Here is a 20176-nt window from a genome sequence, read left to right on the forward strand (position 1 = left end):
AATGTATGGCAGTGCAACAGTGTCAATGTACTTATTGCCACTGAACTGTACATTTAAAAGTTAAAATGGTAAATTTTCAATGTGTATTTTTCCACAATTAAAAACAACAACAACAACAACCCTAAAATGCAGATTATAAAAAGAAAAAGAGAGAGCCAGACCAGGACCAAGACAGCAGGGGAACTCCATCACTACATGTAACCATGTGAGCAGCCAGTAACTTCAGAGTGAAGCCAGAGACCTCAAAACTATCTGCTATGTCTCCAGCTGCCGAGAAATAGCCAAAACACTGAATCTTACAGCAAGAGGGGATACCAAAGGTGACGATTAAAACAAAATCAAAAAGTTGTAAAAAGAAAAAAAAGATAAATATAAACCAAATTAGTTTATGTTTATAAAAATTAAAGACAATGAGAAAAAATTAAACGGAACCATCTAACTAAGTGGTTAGTTAGACCACCTAACCCCATATGCCACACAATTTCTAATTAGACAAAGCCCCATCTTCTATTCCTTATTGAGTACAGATATAACTGAGAGTGGCTGCAGAGAAAGGAGGCTGCATTTGCTGTCTGATATTTTATACTGCGCACCAGAATATACACTCCATGATAAATCTATTCTGTATACTGTTTTCTCCCCAGTACGCCTAGCATATGACGGATGCTCAAAAAAATATTTGTTCAGTGAATGATGTGACCAGAAATAAATTCTATTGTTCTGTTAGAATGCCCCATTTCCTTCCTCCCTCTTAACAACACTGAACTACTAGGGTTTTTTTGACTTCTTCAGTTCCTACAACCTTTGCTTCCCACCTACTTTTACCAACCTACTTCTACTGCCTTACCCTGAACCCTGAACTACTTCAACTTTAAGCTATTAGACAATAATATAGATATTCCTGGCCATTCATCTAACAGATATTTATTTTACATATCTAATCAAATACATACAACAATGTCAGTAAGCAACTAAACCTTTCTCTCCAGCTCTTATTGTGACTCTTGATCCTCAGCTAAATCTCTTAAGTTCCTCTACCTTGCAGTGTCTTACACTGCTGCCCATCTTTTTTGGCTGTTCTCTCTAGGAGAGACAGAGAAGACTGAGATCAGACTGGTCTGTGAAATCTCTGAAAATTTTACTGACGTCATTGCTGCGTGCTGAAATAAAGGCACAAAGAAATAACCAGGCCTAGCTCAAAGGCGTAATCTGAAACTTTTCATGAAGTTGTCCCTACATTATGAGATCTACAATCCCCTCCCCGTTAGGTACCCTCTCATCACCAAAACAACCCACATTCCATACAAAACAAGGAAGCTTAGCATTGAGAACTATGTCTAGATACTCATATTGCATCAGAACAAAGGGTGGGAGAAAAAAAATGTATACATGTAAGGATAACTTGATCCCCTTGCTGTACAGTGGGAAAAAAATAAATAAAAAACAAAACAAGGAAGCCATTGCAAGTAAGGCAGAAGGAGGGAACTACCTTTCAGTCATCCCATTCACACAGTCGATAATATTTTCTTGGTAATTAACATCATCACTAAAATATCAAGAGTTATTCTGTGCTATAATATCCTTAGGCACTATTATTATTATTTGTCAGGAAATAAATTCCATTTACACCTGTCACCTTTTGCTTTGTGTCATTTGCCTTGTGTTTTGAGTTTTACATGTAAAGTTTCTGTTTATTTCTCCATTTGATATCTCAGTTTAGCTGGCACATATTTTTGCCTCTATGCAGTATGTCAATCTCTCACAAAACTCTTTTTCTTATTTGTTAAACTGCAATAACAAAGTTTATTCAGGTTATATTTAAAACTATGTTTATAATTTTGTAATTAGAAAAAAGGCTAAAGAAAAAAATACTACATGTTTACTGAGAGTATCTCTGTAACATTCAATGCAATTTGTTCCCTTGCCTTTTACATATTTTCCAATTTTGTATATAATAATGATCAGAAAAATAGTTTAAAATATACAGCGATATTTATTCTTTATCACTAGACGTATTTCTCACTGGTATTTTTGCAAAATTAATACTCTTATATTTAAGCTTCTGGTGAACAATTTCATTTTGCTCTATGCATATCATTTTAATTAGCTTTAGGTTTCTCTATCATATTGGAGAGTATCTTTTTTTTCGTCTTTTTGCCATTTCTTGGGCTGCTCCCGCAGCCTATGGGAGGTTCCCAGGCTAGGGGTCTAATCGGAGGTGCAGCTGCCAGCCTACGCCAGAGCCACAGCAACTATAAGAGTATCTTATATAGTGTCATGGTTAAATGGTTAATAAATTTTTTAAAACATTTATACATGTTTCAAGTAGGTTTGCAAATATTTAAGATGCACAATCCTAAGTGAGGTAACTGTTAATGTCTTCTCATCTACAGTCTGTGTTTGTTTCCTGTATCAAAGTTATAACAGTCATAAAACTGAGAAGACTTCCTTATTTTTCTAAATTCTGTAAAAGTTTATACAAGATTTGGAAGTGATTATTCCTTAAATATTAATAAAACATGTTTATAAATACTCTAAAGAAATTTAAATAAAGATCCATTTTCCTGATCCAACAATAAAAGTTATATATGTAATTAAAAAATTAAGTCTGACTATTCTCATTACTGCTCAGTAGAATACTTAAGTATCAGAGTAATAAGGTACAAATATTATAAAATAAACTATACTACAGAACTCTTGAATAAAAATGCAAAGCAAGTATGATGCACTGGCAATTTTAATGGCAAGTTTGGGCTTTGCAAATTGCAAATGAGAAAACAGAACCAATTAATCTTTAAATTACTTAATGTATGATACCCTAGCTGTTATTCTCAAAAATGAAGTTAAAATATATGTGAGTTAATGATGAATTCACATTTGAAGTGCTTCTAAACTTAACAGGGGCATGCCTTTGGAACAAACAAAAAATGTGGTTGATTTATCCTGGGTAAATCATGACTTCTTCATGTTTTAATAATAATAAGTACTTTTGTCAAATCTTGATCTTCAGCTTAATATTAAGATATAGCTAATATTTTGAACTTTTCATTTTTTGGCCTCAATATGCTCTTAGGCATGTAGCATTATTACTTCCTCAGTGGTAGGGCTACATGCACCCAACAATGGATTTTAATTTCTGCAGTCCTTGCTTGCTTGACCAAACTTTTTAGGATACATACAGCTGCTGAATCCTAGTAGTATATACAGAATTACATGATAATACAGCAAAAACATGACTTGACTTGTATCACTGGCTTTAAACAATAGCTACATATAAGGCAGGGATGGAGATGATTAAGCCTATTGCCATGAGGGGAGACTAGTGTACAAAGGTCTAAAAGGAGCCTAGAGATGATAGCTATTCATAAATTTAGTGTGCATGCTACTTGGTTCCTGCACTTGCACTGTATTATAGCTATCTATGTGTCTTAACATTTGGTTCAACTTGCAGCATCTATATTTGCTAATATGTTTGCTTATGTGCTAGGTTTTGGATTATGAAGCTGTTAGCTGTGCCTAGAACTTAGAGTTTTCTGTCATCAGAAATTATGTATGTCAGGCGATGGGGGATGTAGTGCAACAGTGATGTCAAAATGTTAGAACCTGTGTGAAGTCAGCCATACAATGAGACACCAACATCAAATGCTTTCACGGACATGTGGAATCTGAAGAAAGGACAGACTGAACTTCTTTTTTTTTTTTGTCTTTTTGCCTTTTTCTAGTGCCACTCCCGCGGCATATAGAGATTTGCAGGCTAGGGGTCTAATCAGAGCTGTAGCCACCGGTCTACGCCAGAGCCACAGCAACGCAGGATCCAAGCCGCGTCTGCAACCTACACCACAGCTCACGGCAATGCCGGATCGTCGACCCACTGAGCAAGGCCATGGATCAAACCCGCAACCTCATGGTTCCTAATTGGATTCGTTAACCACTGCGCCACGATGGGAACTCCAGACTGAACTTCTTTGCAGAACAAATGCTGACTTACAGACATTGAAAAACTTATGGTCTCCGGAGGAGACATTTTTGGGGGTGGGGGATGTGCTTGGGCTGTGAGATGGAAATCCTGTGAAATCAGATTGTTATGATCATTACACAACTACAGATGTGATAAATTCATTTGAGTAATAAAAAAAAAAAAGTTAGAACCCGTTCGTACACAGTGGGTACTTTAAGAACAATGAAACTAAATTTTTGTCTTTGGATTACCTCTGTATGCTTGAAAAGGATATATTTCCTAGAGATAATCTTAAATTAATGTTGATTAACAGTTAGTTAATTATTAACCTCACATAATCCTTCCAGTAAGATTATTGTTAAAGTTCATTCACTTATTTGACAAAATTTATGAAACAACTATGATATCTGAGTTACCACATAACAAAGATAATTATTAAAAGGTACCTCTTTATGTTCAAGAAACTTAAAATATCATATGAAAAAGAATATATATATACACACACTTATAATACTAGGTGGTATGTAACACATAGCCAAAGAATGGTACAAAGAACTTGACCTAGATTCTCAAGGATCAGCAGAATTTCAAAAGGCAGAAATGAGGCAATGAATAATCTTCCTCAGAAAACAGCATTAAGAAAACCACGAAGAAATGGGAGTTTCCTTCATGACTCAGCAGTTCATGAACCTGACTAGGATCCATGTGGATGCGGGTTCGATCCCTGCCCTTGTTCAGTAGGTTATGGATCTGGCGTTGTCATGAGCTGTGGTATATAGGTTGCAGATGCAGCTCAGATCCCTTGTTGCTGTGGCTGTGGGGTAGGCTAGCAACTATAGCTCCGATTCGACCCCTAGCCTGGGAACTTCTATATGCCGTGGGTGCAGCCTTAAAAAGCAAAGAAAGAGAGAAAGCCATGGAGAAAGGAAAACATCAAGTGACCATGTGTCAAGAGAAAGGTACAAAGACAAACTAGAACAGAACTGTATAAGGCCTTATATGTCAAGAAATCTAGACTTCATTAAGTGGACAAGCCAGCTCAAGGCTCTTTATGAGAACAGAAGTGAAAAACCAAAGTAATAAGAAAGATCAGTGGCCCTTGGCCTAAAGATATAGAACCTCAACTTAGATGACTATTTGATTTACTAATATTTACTGAGCCTTAGTATATGGCAGGCTCTGTACTCAGCTTTTTTTTTTTTTTTTTTTTTTTTTTTTTTTTTCCATTTCTTGGGCCACTCCCGTGGCATATGGAGGTTCCCAGGCCAGGGGCCCAATAGGAGCTGTGGCCGTCAGCCTACGCCAGAGCCACAGCGACACGGGATCTGAGCCGCGTCTGTAACCTACACCACAGCTCACGGTAACGCGGGATCCTTAACCCACTAAGCAAGGCCAGGGATCGAACCCGTAACCTCATGGTTCCTAGTAGGATTCATTAACAACTGAGCCATGACGGGAACCCCTACACTCAGCTTTGAGGAAATAAAGATGGCTAAGGATCCTATGTGATCTAGTCCCGTTATCTCTCCAACCTTCTTACTTACTATTATTCTGCCTTAAGGACTCAATCCAGACAAGATGGCCTCCTTGTTCCCACGCATGCTTTCATCCTAGGCCATTTTCATTGGCTGTTTCTGTTCCTGAATCTTCTTTCCCTAAATAAATGCATGGCCCATTCCTAATTGTCCTTTAAGACTTGGTTCAAAGGTACCTTTCCAACAAGGCCTGGTCTGGTCACCCTAGTTTTAAAATGTAACCAGCTCTATAACCTTTCTTTCCGCCCCATATTACTCATATGTAATGTATACAATACATTATATACTTTATCCACTTATTACGTTTATTGTTTGCTTTTCCCCATAACAGTATAAACTACAGAAGTTTACAGAGCTCTTTGCCTCTTTTTATTCAAGCACTTAGAAAAGTGCCTGATATATATGAACACTCAACACATATCTGTTGAACACTGTTAAATATAGGAACTATACATAATCTTCTCAGGAAAGTGAATCAATTAAGCAGTGTGGTAAATTCGTTAAAAGAGGGATAGACATAACATGCCATGAGAACCCAAAAGTAGAGGCACCTGAAAATGTTCAAGGAAAGCTAATTCCAGAAGGTGATTCTAGAAGCTAATTCTAGACTGAGTGAAATGAGAAGTGTAGAAATATGCCATTAAAAACAAAATTAAGGGAGTTCCTGTTGTGGCTCACTGGAAATGAATCTGATTAGGATCCACGAGGATGCGGGTGTGATCCCTGGTCTTGCTCACCGGGTTAAAGATCTGGCATTGCTGTGGCTGTAGTGTAGGTCACAGGTGCAGTTCGGATCCAGTGTGGCTGTGGCCGGCAACTGCAGCTCTGATTCACCCCTAGCCTGGGAACTTCCATATGTTGTACCTGTAAGACCTAAAAAGCAAAAAAACAAAAAACAAAAAAAAGCGAAAACAAAAATAAAAGGTACAGTTAGCTGAGAGAACAGTAAGATACCCATAACTGCATAGAAAGAATTTGTCTTAATTATCTTTATGTCACTAGCACCCAATATAGAGTTTAGCACGTGGTGTCATTCAAAATGTTTGGTAAAGGAAGGTAGAGGAAGAGACCAGGTATCAGCTGTATGTGAGTGGAGAGAGGTTGGAGAAGGAACGACCAGAGAAGTAGAAAGGATTAGGACAGTATTACTTCAAGGAAATCTGGGGGAATCTGGGGTGAATCACATGAGCAGGGTCAATTGTTTAGAGGTCAAAGAGGATCAGGATGGGAAAAAGGCCTTTGGTTTGGCATATAACAGGGAACAGATTTAGTAGCATAATAAAGGCAGAATGCAGGCTAAGGAGTCAGTGTGCTAAACAAAAGCAGAAATAGCTGATTATTCTCTTTTGAAAAGTTTACAAAGTACTTTCAAATGTGTCATTTCATATATGTTACGATCTTATTTTACAGTGAAGACAATGAGGCTCAAGCAAGCTGATCTGTCCAAGGCCAATGCAGCCAGTAGAGTTTTAAACAGTACATGGATCTGGCTTTTCTGACTTTAATCCTCATACTACTTCCATTCTCCCCCCAGCATAGTGGTCTTTTTTTGCTGTCATTCATACAGTGGTAGACTTCACAGGATAGGCGGTGAATCCAGCATGGTTTCCCACTGTATTCTGCCATAATCAGGGAGGAAGGAAGAGAGAGCCTGAAGGAAATTTCAAGTATAAATTCAGTTCGAGGATTAGCAACCGTTAGTATTTCCAAAACGGTTGTGAAGCAATGAGTGCTGACCAAACAGAATCTTAGTAGCAGAAGATATTGAACCCCTACAGATCTTACAGTTTCATTCTGTTTACCTGTGCAAATAAATTAGCTATACTCTTTAAGTGAGAGCTTTCCAACTGCTTTGCAGGAAAGGGCTACAGGTGTGTAGTAATATAGATCCCCTTAGCCCTTGGGGTTGCAGGTTTACAGGTCGAAATTCTCTTCTACTGACCACAAAGTACCATACAATTATGGGTATTCGAGAACCACTGTAAGAATAAAGTTGGAAGACCACCTTGGATTACTTTTAAGCAAATGATTAATTTAAAAGAATTAGTGTAGGTATCTTTAAACCTTGAGGTATTACTTACATTATTCACATCTTCAAGAAGATAAAACTCCAAAATTATTTCTTTATTATAATTCAACATTCAAAGACAAGGCCAAATGATGATGAGTGCTAATTTAATTTTTTCCCCTTTCTCAATACACTAAATGTACTAAAGTACCTGAAACAGATTTACCAAGATATACTGTATACTGGGTAAGCTTCAGCACTTAAGTGGTACTTTTTGTCTGAATTAAACAGACAATCACTATTACATAGTTATAAAAAGAAAAATAACAACATACCTGTGGGGCGTATCCAGGAGGCACGTAAATAGGAGGCACAGAACCATTTGGGGACATCATTGGAACCTGAGCAGGACCTGAATGGGCCACAAAAATGATGTATTAACCCAGGATTACTTAGCAAGCTAAAATTGAAAACAACCTGAATTACACTTTGAATTCTTCATCTAAACACTCAAACTAACAGTGACTGTGTTATCATGAAATTTTTACATGATTCACCTGTTGGAAAAGTTTATCTTGTAAAGTGCACCGATTGCTCTTTACCTATTGTTGTGTTCCTCAAATTTCCCTGGTTATCGTAACAGCCGCTTAGGGAGGTTTTTAAAACACAGAGATTTCTAGGTTCTCCTAAAAATTCTTCTTTAGTATGCTCAGAGGAAAGAGGGGTCTTAAATCAGCACATTTACTTTATAAATATCCCAAGTGATTCTTATAATCTTACAAGTTAAGAAACACTGACCTAGAGGAAAATCAAACTAACCTTTGCACATAAAATCAATGAAAAATACAAAAGGCAAAAGTACGAAAAACAAAAGGAATAAAAATCAAGAAAAAGTCAAGGAAGAATAGTTGATTTGGAACTTGCTTTGTTAGCATTAAAAACCTCCTGTGTAACGTGTAAGTCATGTCTGTGGGGGTTTGAGAAACAAGTTAAAGAAATGCTATATGCATGTATATTTACCCAAAGGAAGTTGTTTTTGTTTCTTATAATGAAAATTTCTTTAAAAACCCCCACCTGTTTGTCTTATTCTACATTTCATTTTTATAGTGATATTCTTTCCAAACAACTTAAAAAAATATGATCTCTTGTTTACCTTCTCTTAATCAGGCACTTTGGAAAGTGTGTTTTATTCTTTCCAGGAACTAAAAAATCTTACTTGCTTTATATAACTTTAAAAGAGTACCTTACCTTCAGGTTCTTTTTTACCACTCTAACTTTAGACTGCATTATCCCTTTACCCACCAGTTTTTAACAACTTGAAATAAAACCTCCTTAGAGAGTTTTACTCATTTCTAGAGAAATAAAGGTACTCAAGAATCTGATGAAGAAAGTAATGGAGGAAGAATTCCTTTTATATGCAGATTTCAGCCTGCAGAGTACATACAATGGATCCCAGTCAAAAAAGAAACCAAGGAGGAAAATCTAAGTCATAGGACAGAACAGAAACATATTTCATGGGTAACATACATACTTCAGAAAAACAGCATGAAAAGCAGGGTGGTTACAGCAAATCCAGATTATAGCCACTTTCCTCTTTCTAGGGAAGGAGGAGGGTGAGGACCAAACAACAAAGCAGTGGTGAATGTAGGGGAAGGAAGGTGAGAGGTAGGGAAGGAAAGAAAAAGGAAGGTACAGGAGGGGAAATACTAAACATTGGTGAGGAAAGGGGGAGGAGAGAAGGGGGAGGAGAGGAGAGGGAGAGAAGGAAGAGAGGATGAAGGCAAGAGGGGAGGTAATAAGAAAAAGGGGAGGATGAGAGAAGACAGGAGGAGAGTGAAGAAGGCTGGAAGGGGAAAGAAAGCAGGGAGGGGAGTGAGGAAAAGGGGTGGAAGACTAGGGGGAGGAGAAGAGAAAAGAAGAGGCAGATGGGGAAGGAAGAAAGTAAGGAAAAAACTCAAGTGGTTAAGTGAAAGTAGGGAGAGATGTGCATATGGGCAGACTGCCCAATTATACTCTATGTGAACATAACAAAAGTAACTTTTCAACAATACTTTTCCCACTCAAAACAAGCCCACCTAATACATGAAGTTGTTCAGAATATTGTCTTAAAACAGCTAATACTAACTTACTATGTACCAAGGCTTTTATGTACTTTTTTCTCTCCATACTCATTCTATTAGGTCAATGTTAAGATTATTACTCCCATTTTCCAGATGTGGAAATTGAGGCAGAGAGGTTAATACACCCCAAGTGGTAGAACTAGACTCAAACCTAGAAAGTTTTGGAGTTCCCATTGTGGCTCAGCGGAAGGAAATCCGACTAGGAACCATGAGGTTGTGGGTTTGATCCCTGGCCTTGCTCAGTGGGTTATGGATCCAGCACTGCCGTGGGCTGTGGTATAGGTCACAGACGTGGCTTGGATCCCACATTGCTGTGGCTGTGGTGTAGGCCGACAGCTGCAGCTCCGATTCGACCTCTAGCCTGGGAACCTCCATATATCATGAATGTGGCCCTAAAAAGCAAAAACAAACAAAAAACAAACCCAGATAGTTTCATTTCTAAGGATATCTCTCTATTATGTATTTAGTAAACATTAAAATACTATGCATTTTTGGAGACTGATATAATTTGAACTTTAAGAACTATGCTCTATGCTTCTAGGAAAAATTAAGGCCTTCTTTATCTTCATTCCTTGAAAACCAACAGAGAAAGGAAGTTTCCTATATCTAAGCCAACATTACCAGTAAATTTATTAAAATAAAACTTATGAGGTGCTTTATGCCTCTAGGCAATAAAGGTTTCACCCAAAACTCATCTTTTAACTTCCATATGCTGGACTCAAAAGAAAATGACAATGGTTTTTTTCAAATTTTTTTTTTTTTTTTTTTTTTTTTTTTTAAAGACCAGACCTGTGGTATATGGAAATTCCCAGGCTAGGGGTCGAATTGGAGCTGCAGCTGCCAGCCTACACCACAGCCACAACAACATGGGATCCAAGATGCACGTGCGACCTATACCATAGCTCCTGGCAGCACAAGATCCTTAACCCACTGAGCACGGCCAGGGATCAAACTATATCCTTATGGATACTAGTCAGGTTTGTAACCTGCTTAGCCACAGTGGGAACTCCCATGACAATAGCTTTAAACTAATGCTGGTTTACTTCTATTAGCTATTTTATATAAAACTATAGTAAAGCAGCTTTCTGAATTTTTTTTTTTTTTTTTTTTTGGTCTTTTTGCTATTTCTTGGGCCGCTCCCGCGGCATATGGAGATTCCCAGGCTAGGGGTCGAATCGGAGCTGTAGCCACCAGCCTACGCCAGAGCCACAGCAACGCGTGATCTGAGCTGCGTCTGCAACCTGCACCACAGCTCACGGCAACACCGGATCCTTAACCCACTGAGCAAGGGCAGGGACCGAACCCGCAACCTCATGGTTCCTAGTCGGATTCGTTAACCACTGCGCCATGACGGGAACTCCACTTTTTTTTTTTTTTTTTTTTTTCAGCTTTCTGAATTTTGAGAGCTGGCTTAGATATTATTCCGAACATGGGAAATTTAGCTGAGAACCAGAAAGAGAATTCACTGAAAGTCATATTTGTAATCTTAATAAAGGCAATTATTTTGTTGAGCTTGTACATAGATTGTGGCTCCTTGCACATATTGTCAAATTTAATCCTTATTTCAAGTCATCAGAATAAGCTTTTTTTTTCTTTTTGTTTTTTAGCCATCAGAGTAAAAAATAAGTTTTTGCTGATTACATTTATTTAAACTTTTAAAATGATATGATTGCTTTGGGTTGCCCTTCTTTTACTAAGAATATGAATATATAAATACTGTGTAGTTATGATTCAAACCATATTATACTTTGAAAGCTACTAAAATCGTTTATAAATTTAGTAGTACAAAATTCTACTTTATCTGTTAATTATATTTAAGTGTGATACTGAAGAGAGAATACAACAAACTCTAAATATACCAGCAGTAAATCCATTACTAGTTGCAGTCCAGGAATAATGATTAACTCATATCCCTATGAAGTAATCATTTCACTCTAGCAAGTGAATTTTTTTACCCTGAGGCAGAAACGGTACAAGGTTAGATTAAAAAACAAACAGTGTATGTATATCATTATTTAATATCTAAAATACTGATGTGAAGTAACATTCAATACTGGACACATAAAATTTCTACTGTATAAACATAAATACAAGTATTCACGTTTAGAACTACAATATTTACAGCAACCTTTCTGTTGCTATTCCTGTCTGGAGTATCAAAACTCTAAAACCCTGTATACTTAATGATGTAAATGTTCACTTACCTCCTTAGTTCTAACAATACTTTTAATTTAGGAAGTCCTAAATGATTTAACTACAAACCCTAATTTAAGGCAATGAGGGGGATTTTACTCTGATGAAGAAGCTAAATCTGTTACAGATTGTACCATTAAATGCACATCTGGCAAGACAGTAGCTTTATCTAAATAACTGTAGATACATACATCTAATAGCTCCTTAATAATCTGCATGATTTGAGCAAAATCTATGTACACAGCTGCTGATTTTTAAAAGCATATTTCCTTTTCCAAAATCTTGCAGACGAGTAAACAATTCTATTCAGCAGTTATCTAAAGACATTTGAGAAGCCACTCACCTCAATTTCTTAAAAAGTGTCATCAATGACTTAATATAAAAGACAGTATTTCATCTAGTATAATTTAAACTCTGTTTTTTATTAGCGTACATTCACATTTGGGGTTTTCTTTTTTAAATGAAACTAGAAATTTGTCTGAGTTTAAAATTCTTAAAATGCAACGGGCTGCTGACGTGCCACATATTCTCTTTTTTATAAGCAAGCTTTCACAATGGCTTCCAAATAATCGGACGCCAATTTTCAGATTTTAGTTATAGAAAGAAAAGCCTAATAAAGTAAAGGCACTGGAAAGGAATATTCTGAGGAATATAAAATCAGCTCAACTCTATATACAGTCTAAGCTTTTTTCTATAACTACATGGCGACCATTTAAAATATGTTTACAGCGATAGACCTGGCATCTACTGAGAAAACACAAAGCATGACTTTAGATTAGCAATACTTTCTATGTTTTAAAATAAAAGCAAAATGTTCAAAATCAGTCGGTAAATCTTACCACTCATTTTGTTTTTACGGTAGCAGCAGAGAACAAGAAGATCCAACAAGGAAACAGCCTAGTACACGTTAACAGCTTTAATTGGAGAACGGCGGCTCCGGATTTTTTTTTTTTTTTTGCAAAGCTGAGAGGAAAAGCTCCTTTGACCGAGTCACGTGACACACATCACGTGACCTGCAGTGAGCCTCGGAAAGGGGGGAGAAAAAGACGTTCCTGCTGGCAGTGTTTCAGATAAATGATTTCTACTGATTTTGCCTTCAATTTGACCATTTTTCAGACTTCCTTATGAACCAACTCAAAAGCTCATCAAACTATACATAGAGAAATATGCATCTGATGTAAAACAATTGTTTTCCCTTTCCTCTGATAACATCACAGGCACTATTTACTAATTTAAATTTTATTACCCAGTCGACTGCTTTTTATTTATAAAGTTTACGATAGATATAACACTTATCTACAAGAGTCACTTTGAAATGTCCTTGTGTACCTTGATCCACTTTCCATCCTCAACCTTTAGGGAATGCCCACAGACAGAACAGAATTGTCTGTGGAATATAGGCTTGGTCAATGTGTTCCTCAAACAGGATTTCTATTTCAGGCTGGCATTTAACCTCTCAAGCTAATAAAGGCTACTACTACTTTTATTGCTGGTTTTACTTTCCCTATTTCTAATTTTTTTTTTTTAAGATTTAACCTAGACATTAATACACATACTTGGTGGATGGCATTCTCATGCATATCTATGAAATCTGAAAAGATAGCTCATGACTGGGGCTTAAAGCACTATACTCAAGCATGTATAGAAACCAGGAAGGAGACTAAAGGTGTTCCGTTACGAGAGAGGGAATAAGACTCTAAGAACTTTGGGGGCAGGGCCTTTTCATTACTTTATGGTGTAGTTAAGGAAATTTATTAATACCTAATACAAATATACAGGTAATGATAATGACTGATTTGTACAAGTTGCACAGTGGAAGTAAAATGGATTTTGGTTATCAAAAGATGTTAGTTTTAGTAAGTTTCAATAGTTATTAGCAAGGCAATATACTGCTCTTCTGAGTCTGTTTCCTTCTGTAAAAAGGTTAAATTAGCCAACCTCACAGCATTGTTGTGAGAATCAAATTAGAATAAATTTAAAATACTGAGTACACTGGTTGGCACCACTCAATAAATGATAGTTATTGTTATAAGTGAACACTATATGTTTTCAAAAGTAGTAATTACATAGTGCAGAGTATGTACAGGCCACCAATTAGTGTCTTAACATATGTTAACTCTTCTAATCTTTACAATAACTGAAGTAGGTATTATTTATAGGTAAGGAAACTGAAGCAGAATCCAAATACATGACTTGCCAAGGGCAATGTGGCAAAGCCAGGATTATCTAACAAGAAGAGAATATTTTTAAAATATGTAAACCATGTTCAAAGACCCAGTCTTCCAAAAAGGTGGAAGAGAACTGGCAAGAGTTATCCTAGAGCAATAGCTTTCAACGAATACATGCTGGACACTCCAGAAAAGGTGAGACACTGAAGGATCATTCTTTTAAGTGGAAAGGGTAACTGCTACCTTCTAAGTTCCGACTAAAAGGCAAGGATGCCCTAAAGAGCCTGGCTTAACAGCAAAGAGTCTCCTAGTCTCGCAAGAATCTCCTCATAAATGTTGGACTTAGCCTCACAGTAAATTCAATCATACCTCCGACCTTCAGCCCCTAAACAAAAAGCAAGCCCCTGCAATCCACCCCCTTCCTCATTTTGGCTCACCTTCTCACACAGCTGTGTGTCCATTTCTTGACTATTTAACTAATTATCTCAATTCTTTCCATTGTGTTCACTAGAACTTTTTCTGTTATAAATTCCCCTAGATCCTTAACCTTTTTACAGAATACCTATTCACGTGCTTTCTTTAAACGCAACCCAGCTCTTCTCCAGCACAGTTTTTCCAGCACACACTGGGAACAGAGGCTTTACATTCTCTCCTGAGGCAGTTTCCAGACATCCTAAGGCTGTTCCCATTACTACTGCTGTTCCTGTTTCATGCTTAAGTTTGTTCTTCCTTGAGATCATGCCATAGGAGTATATCACTCTCTACCCCTTCTCAATGCTGTCATGCTCAGCCATTTATTGAGAACTTCGGTGCCATGTTCAGTGTTTTTCCTGTATCCCAGCTCTTGCCTTTCAGCATGATAACTTTTATGTCTAAAAACCCTCAACCTCAGCCTTTCTTGAACTCTCCTCTTTCACTGTTTCTAGTAACACATGTTCAAAGACATATCTTGGAACTTATCACTTAAGTTCCACTATCTCATCTTTGAAATCTTAAACTTTCATGTTTTGGTCTATGGCACCATATCTATCTTTCATCTCTCCAGTTCTCTTTCTTTTACAACATTTGGTCTCCCTCATAATGATCTACCTTTTCTCCTGATCCAAAATTGCTTACATGACCTGACTTCCTTCCCCATTCACGTCTTTTACTTCTCCTTCACGAAAAATCTCCATAGACCTGAACTGTATAAATGAACGGTACAAAGACTTGCATGTTTTAAAATTCTGCCATCAGCACTGCTCAGGAATTCTTCAGGAATTTATCCGTGGTTAATAACCTATAATGTTCTCTAACACCCAGAATTAATGACAGGGTCCATACTTTCAAGAACCTTTCCATTTAATAAGAAAAAAATAAACTAAATATACTTTATGTTTCCTAAAGACCTTGTTAATTCAAGAATGCATCAGGAGTTCCCATCGTGGTTCAGTAGTTAACGAATCTGACTAGGAACCATGAGGTTGTGGGTTCGATCCCTGGCCTTGCTCAGTGGGTTAAGGATCCAGCGTTGCCGGGAGCTGTGGTGTAGGTTGTAGATGCTGGCCCTGGTGTAGGCCAGCAGCTACAGCTCCGATTAGACCCCTAGCCTGGGAACCTCCATATGCTGCAGGAGAGGCCCTAGAAAAGGCAAAAAGACCCCCCACCCCCCCAAAAAAAAAGAATGCATCAGTTGGAGTTCCTATTGTGGCTCAGTGGAAACGAATCTGACTAGCATCCACGAGGATGCAAGTTTGATCCCTGGCCTTGCTCAGTAGGTTAAGGATCTGGCGTTGCCATGAGGTGTGGTGTAGGTTGCAGACACGGCTTGGATCTTGCAGCTACAGCTCTGATTTGACCCCTAGCCTAGGAACCTCCATGTGCCACAGGTGTGGCCCTAAAAAGACAAAAAAAAAAAATGTGCATCGATTTTCCAATAGAAATAAAAGGTACACGGAGAACATCACAATTACAGGAATGCATTGTGCAATGATGAGCAAACCATTTTCCCTTTTGTACCTGATTATATGGCAACTTTAACAAACATAAAATGTTTCTGCTTTTTATTTTCACAACACTGTCTCAAATATTTTTGCAGAGGGCCCTCTTAAATCAGAAGCATGAAACATCATAGCAATTGTATGGGTTTCTTGATAACATTTTAATGCATTAACTATTAGCATCACTGAAATATTGGTTCAACTGCTTTATAGATATTAACTCATTAATCTGTATAATATCCCTATAAAGTAAAATATTATTTCTATTTCATAAGTGAGGAAACTAAGATACAAAGAGGTTAAGTAACTTGCAAAATCTCACAGCTGGTAAAGCCATCAAGAGAATTAGGTGGTCTAGTTCTGAAATCCATGCTTTTCACCATGACATTATGTGGCCTCTGTTGTTTTGGATATAATAAACATTGAACATCTGGATGGAAGATATCACACAATACACCCCAAATATCTGTTAGTTACACATAATGGTAACTAGGCAAAGTTTTGTTAACTAAACGTATCTCACTGAAATTGCCCAAAAGAAAGATGGATATTATATGGAAAACTGTGAGTTACCTAATAGCCAAATCTGTTTCAAAAAATAATTTAAGGAGATTTAAAAGATTATAATAGCACCAAAAAGCTAAAAACAAACAAACAAAAAACCAACCTAAAAAAACCAATCAACCAACCAACCAAACAGAAAGACCTCAGAACAGATGACAAACTCAAGAAAAGGGAAAATTAATATAGGTAAAATTAAGATAGAAAAAAATAACATAAATAAGGAGGCTAGTATTATGCCCTTTCTAGTTGAGCCATAAACCCTGGTTTGTACAGCTGAAATGTGATTAAGATATCAAGGACAACACTGTCAAGCTAGTCTTCATTTGCTGCAGATTAAGTACGTCTCAAACTGCTATAGAGCATGGCCTAATGATTTGGCCTGAAAAAAGCCAAAGCCGGTATATAAGATAATGCTGTTTGTCATATATGAAATTTAATAAAGCGTCAATAAATGTTTAACTTGAGGGCAATGTATCTTCAAAAAATTACTAGTTCCTGGAGTTCCCGTTGTGGGCAGTGGTTAACGAGTCTGACTAGGAACCATGAGGTTGTGGGTTCGATCCCTGGCCTTGCTCAGCGGGTTAAGGATCTGGCATTGCCGTGAGCTGTGGTGCAGGTCACAACTCGGCTCGGATCCTGAGTTACTGTGGCTCTGGCATAGGCCAGCAGCTACAGCTCAGATTAGACCCCTAGCCTGGGAACCTCCATATGCCATCGGTGTGGCCCCAAAAAGACAAAAAAAAAAAAAAAAAAAAAAAGAAAAAGAAAAAGAAAAAGAAAAAAAAATTACTAGTTACCAAATGAACAGCTAAGACAGCAAGACAGCTAAATCAGTTGATCAGCAGAAAGAGATTATTAGCTATGAGGCAAATTAAAAGTTGGAAGAGTTGACTTTGATTTTATAAAATTCTTTCTGGCAACAAATAAATAAGATCAGACATTTATTAAGGCTGCTCTTAGACTGTAATAAGTCTTGGTCATTTGCATGCCAGGAAATTTAAGATGCAGACTCACCTCAGCAAAAAGTGGTTTCAAATCACATAAGATGTAAATTTAAGAGTGGGGTGAAATATGTCCTTCTTCTACTCCTCTAAAAATACATAATTAATCCTCCAAAAGACTTACTCTGACCATGACAGTGACTCTGATTAAGGTATAGTTCTGAATAAGCATCTAGAGAACGTGTGTTATGCTCCTGCAGCTTAGACCATAACTGATGCATGTCCATAGAGTCAAGGGGCCAAGGAAAGGTTAATGCAGTCTGCAATTAATCAAGTATTCTATGGATCGGGGTCTACTACAGGTGAGAGGCTGACAATGATATACGTAAATAATCTGGGGAAGATAAGGGGAATAAAGGACAAGAACCTGTAACTTTATTCTTCGGTACAAATCAAACCTTCTTTATATTAAGTCTCTCTTATTTGCTTGCCTGTATTTTTCCCCTTCTGCCTTTCAGGAGCCATAGTCACCTTGTAGATCTGGCCACATAGTAGCACTTTCTTTTCTTAAAATTTCCCTCTTTTCTTATATTAAACTAAGGTATCAATTTAACAAAAGTTTTACTCTAAACAATGCATGCCAATGGGAAGCAAATGTGAGGATCATCCTAAGACCAGACATTTCAGATTGACTGGGATATGAGGGGGATTGGAAGTCAGAAGCCTAGATGCTAGCTGGGGAAATTCAGACTTCTGTGTTCTAAGATAGTAATTTTCCAAGTACTTGGATTTATGTGCCAATGAAATTTCAAAACAAATTCTGGGGACCTATCAAGGTAACCAACTTTTTAATGCAACCAAGTAATGATATTAAAAGGAAAGAAGGGCGAGATGAAGGACAGATGGAAGAAAATCTATCCTATGTTACCACATAATTTCATAAAGAAAAAAACCACTCAAAACAATAGAAGGGATTTAACTTCAGAATTTAAAAAAGTCTAAATAAATTTAGCTTAATGAATAATGACTGCGTCATCCTTTTTTCTGCATTTCCCAGACTGGTGAAACTTCCCCAAATCTATGAACAAGGATTTGAGATAACTCTTAGTAGTAAGGGAGAAAGGAATTTATCCTCAAGGCTGACTGGCTCTGGTGATGGGAGAGGGAGAAAACAGAGCAGAGGCAGGGTAATCATGTTATCATCATCCAATCGAAGGCACTTCTGAAAGTGAAAGAGGTAACTTAAAAAATCAGTAGGAACATGTAACTTGGAATTCTTCTTTATTGGCTGAAAAACTGCTTTATTATATTGAGGAACATAAAAGGGAATTCTATGAAAACTATTAAAGACAGAATTTTTTTACATAATAAAACATATGCGAGAACACTAAATAGCATTTTATGCATTTCTTTAAATTGAATACCTGAATATTTCAGGGTAGTAAAAGAAGAACAGTTATTTTTAGTATATATCCATATATTTTCATCAATTTGTTAGCTTTATCAGTCTCTTAATTCCATTATCACTGGTATTTAACTAAAAATTACTATTGATAACTTTCAATTCACTCTTTTCTATAATATCTAATTTAAGACTATAATGTTTACATTAAAAATACTATGATCCTAAGGTGCTGTTTGGTAAGCTGGGGGCAGATTTCTACTAAGAAGAGGACAGTCTCAGTTCCATTTTTTTTCCTTTGCTTTTTTTAGGGCTGCACCTGTGGCACATGGAAGTTCCCAGGCTAGGGGTCAAATTAGAGCTGCAGGTGCCAGTCCATTCCACAACCACACAGGCTCTGAGCCCCATCTGTGACCTACACCATAGCTCATGGCAACACTGGATCCTTAATCCACTGAGTGAGGCCAGGGATCGAAATAGCATCCTCATGAATACTAGGTGGATTTGTAACCTGCTGAGCCACAATGGGAACTATTTTTTTTCTTATTGAAATGTATAAATATTTCAGTCCAAGTATCTTCACTGAACTATAATATCTTTAAATATTTTTACAAACAAAATTCATTCTTAGAAAGTTCATAAACAGAATTCAGAATTCTTTCTATTTATGTTTTTGAACATTTCATCAAATTTAGGGTTTTTTAAAAGATCATTTTTGCTGAAAGGGTTTATTGGAAAATAAAGAAAGACTGTCAATAAAAAAGTTGTGGGCTTAACAATAAATGACAAAACCATTCAGACTATTTTTTATATAGTCTGAGACAGGGATATTTAGATTTTATTTTTTGTATATTCTTTCAGATTCATCTAACCTATATGCTTCCCAATGATCCCGCCACCCTGTGGCTTGGTGACACTAAGTGGCCACTGGAGGCATCAGCATCACATCCTTCTTCCCAGTCACCACCACCAGGAGACTGGAAGGAGTCAGCAGTCCCTGGTTCTCCTCATCTAAAAAGAGTACTTTGCTCTACTACTAAGTGCCTTAACCCTTCCTTGACTTGCTTTCGACAAGGGTCAGGGAAAGAGAAACGGTTATTATGGTTTTCTTTAAGTTCAATCACAGGTTAAAGTAAAAACAAGAGAAGGACAAACTGCTTGCTTGGAGGAGATCATGGCAGAAACTGGAAATACAAAATGATGGTTGATAATCACATGAGAGGTTATTTTAATGGAACTACTAATCATGTTCTGCTAAAAAATGAAAAGTCTGGGGAGCTCCCACTGTAACGCAGTGGGATAGATGGT

The 20176-nt window shown here is 37.1% G+C and overlaps 2 protein-coding genes across 18 annotated transcripts in view; one reads left to right on the forward strand and one right to left on the reverse strand.

Moving 5' to 3' along the window:
* CAB39L (calcium binding protein 39 like) overlaps positions 1 to 20176 on the forward strand; it is a 722245-nt gene that overhangs the window by 325002 nt on the left and 377067 nt on the right. The gene's annotated exons all lie outside the window — the stretch shown is intronic.
* Positions 1 to 20176, reverse strand: part of FNDC3A (fibronectin type III domain containing 3A) — a 193726-nt gene that overhangs the window by 56340 nt on the left and 117210 nt on the right. For 12 of the 16 annotated variants that reach the window (XR_014819346.1, XR_014819347.1, XM_021065328.2 and 9 more), the window contains one exon: positions 7837 to 7913. Coding sequence is in view for 11 of the 16 variants with exons in the window: in XM_021065328.2 (XP_020920987.1) it covers positions 7837 to 7913 (77 nt within the window). In the remaining 5 variants the exon portion in view is untranslated. Of the gene's footprint in view, positions 1 to 7836; positions 7914 to 12653; positions 12762 to 20176 lie in introns of those variants that run through there. The other 4 variants (XR_014819348.1, XR_014819350.1, XR_014819349.1 and 1 more) reach the window with 1 other exon arrangement.

Source organism: Sus scrofa, chromosome 11 (genome assembly GCF_054392235.1).
Source record: "Sus scrofa isolate SSC_HxYL_T2T_F1_AM1 chromosome 11, Sscrofa_HxYL_maternal_Yorkshire_Landrace_v2.0, whole genome shotgun sequence".
Taxonomy (NCBI): Eukaryota; Metazoa; Chordata; class Mammalia; order Artiodactyla; family Suidae; genus Sus; species Sus scrofa.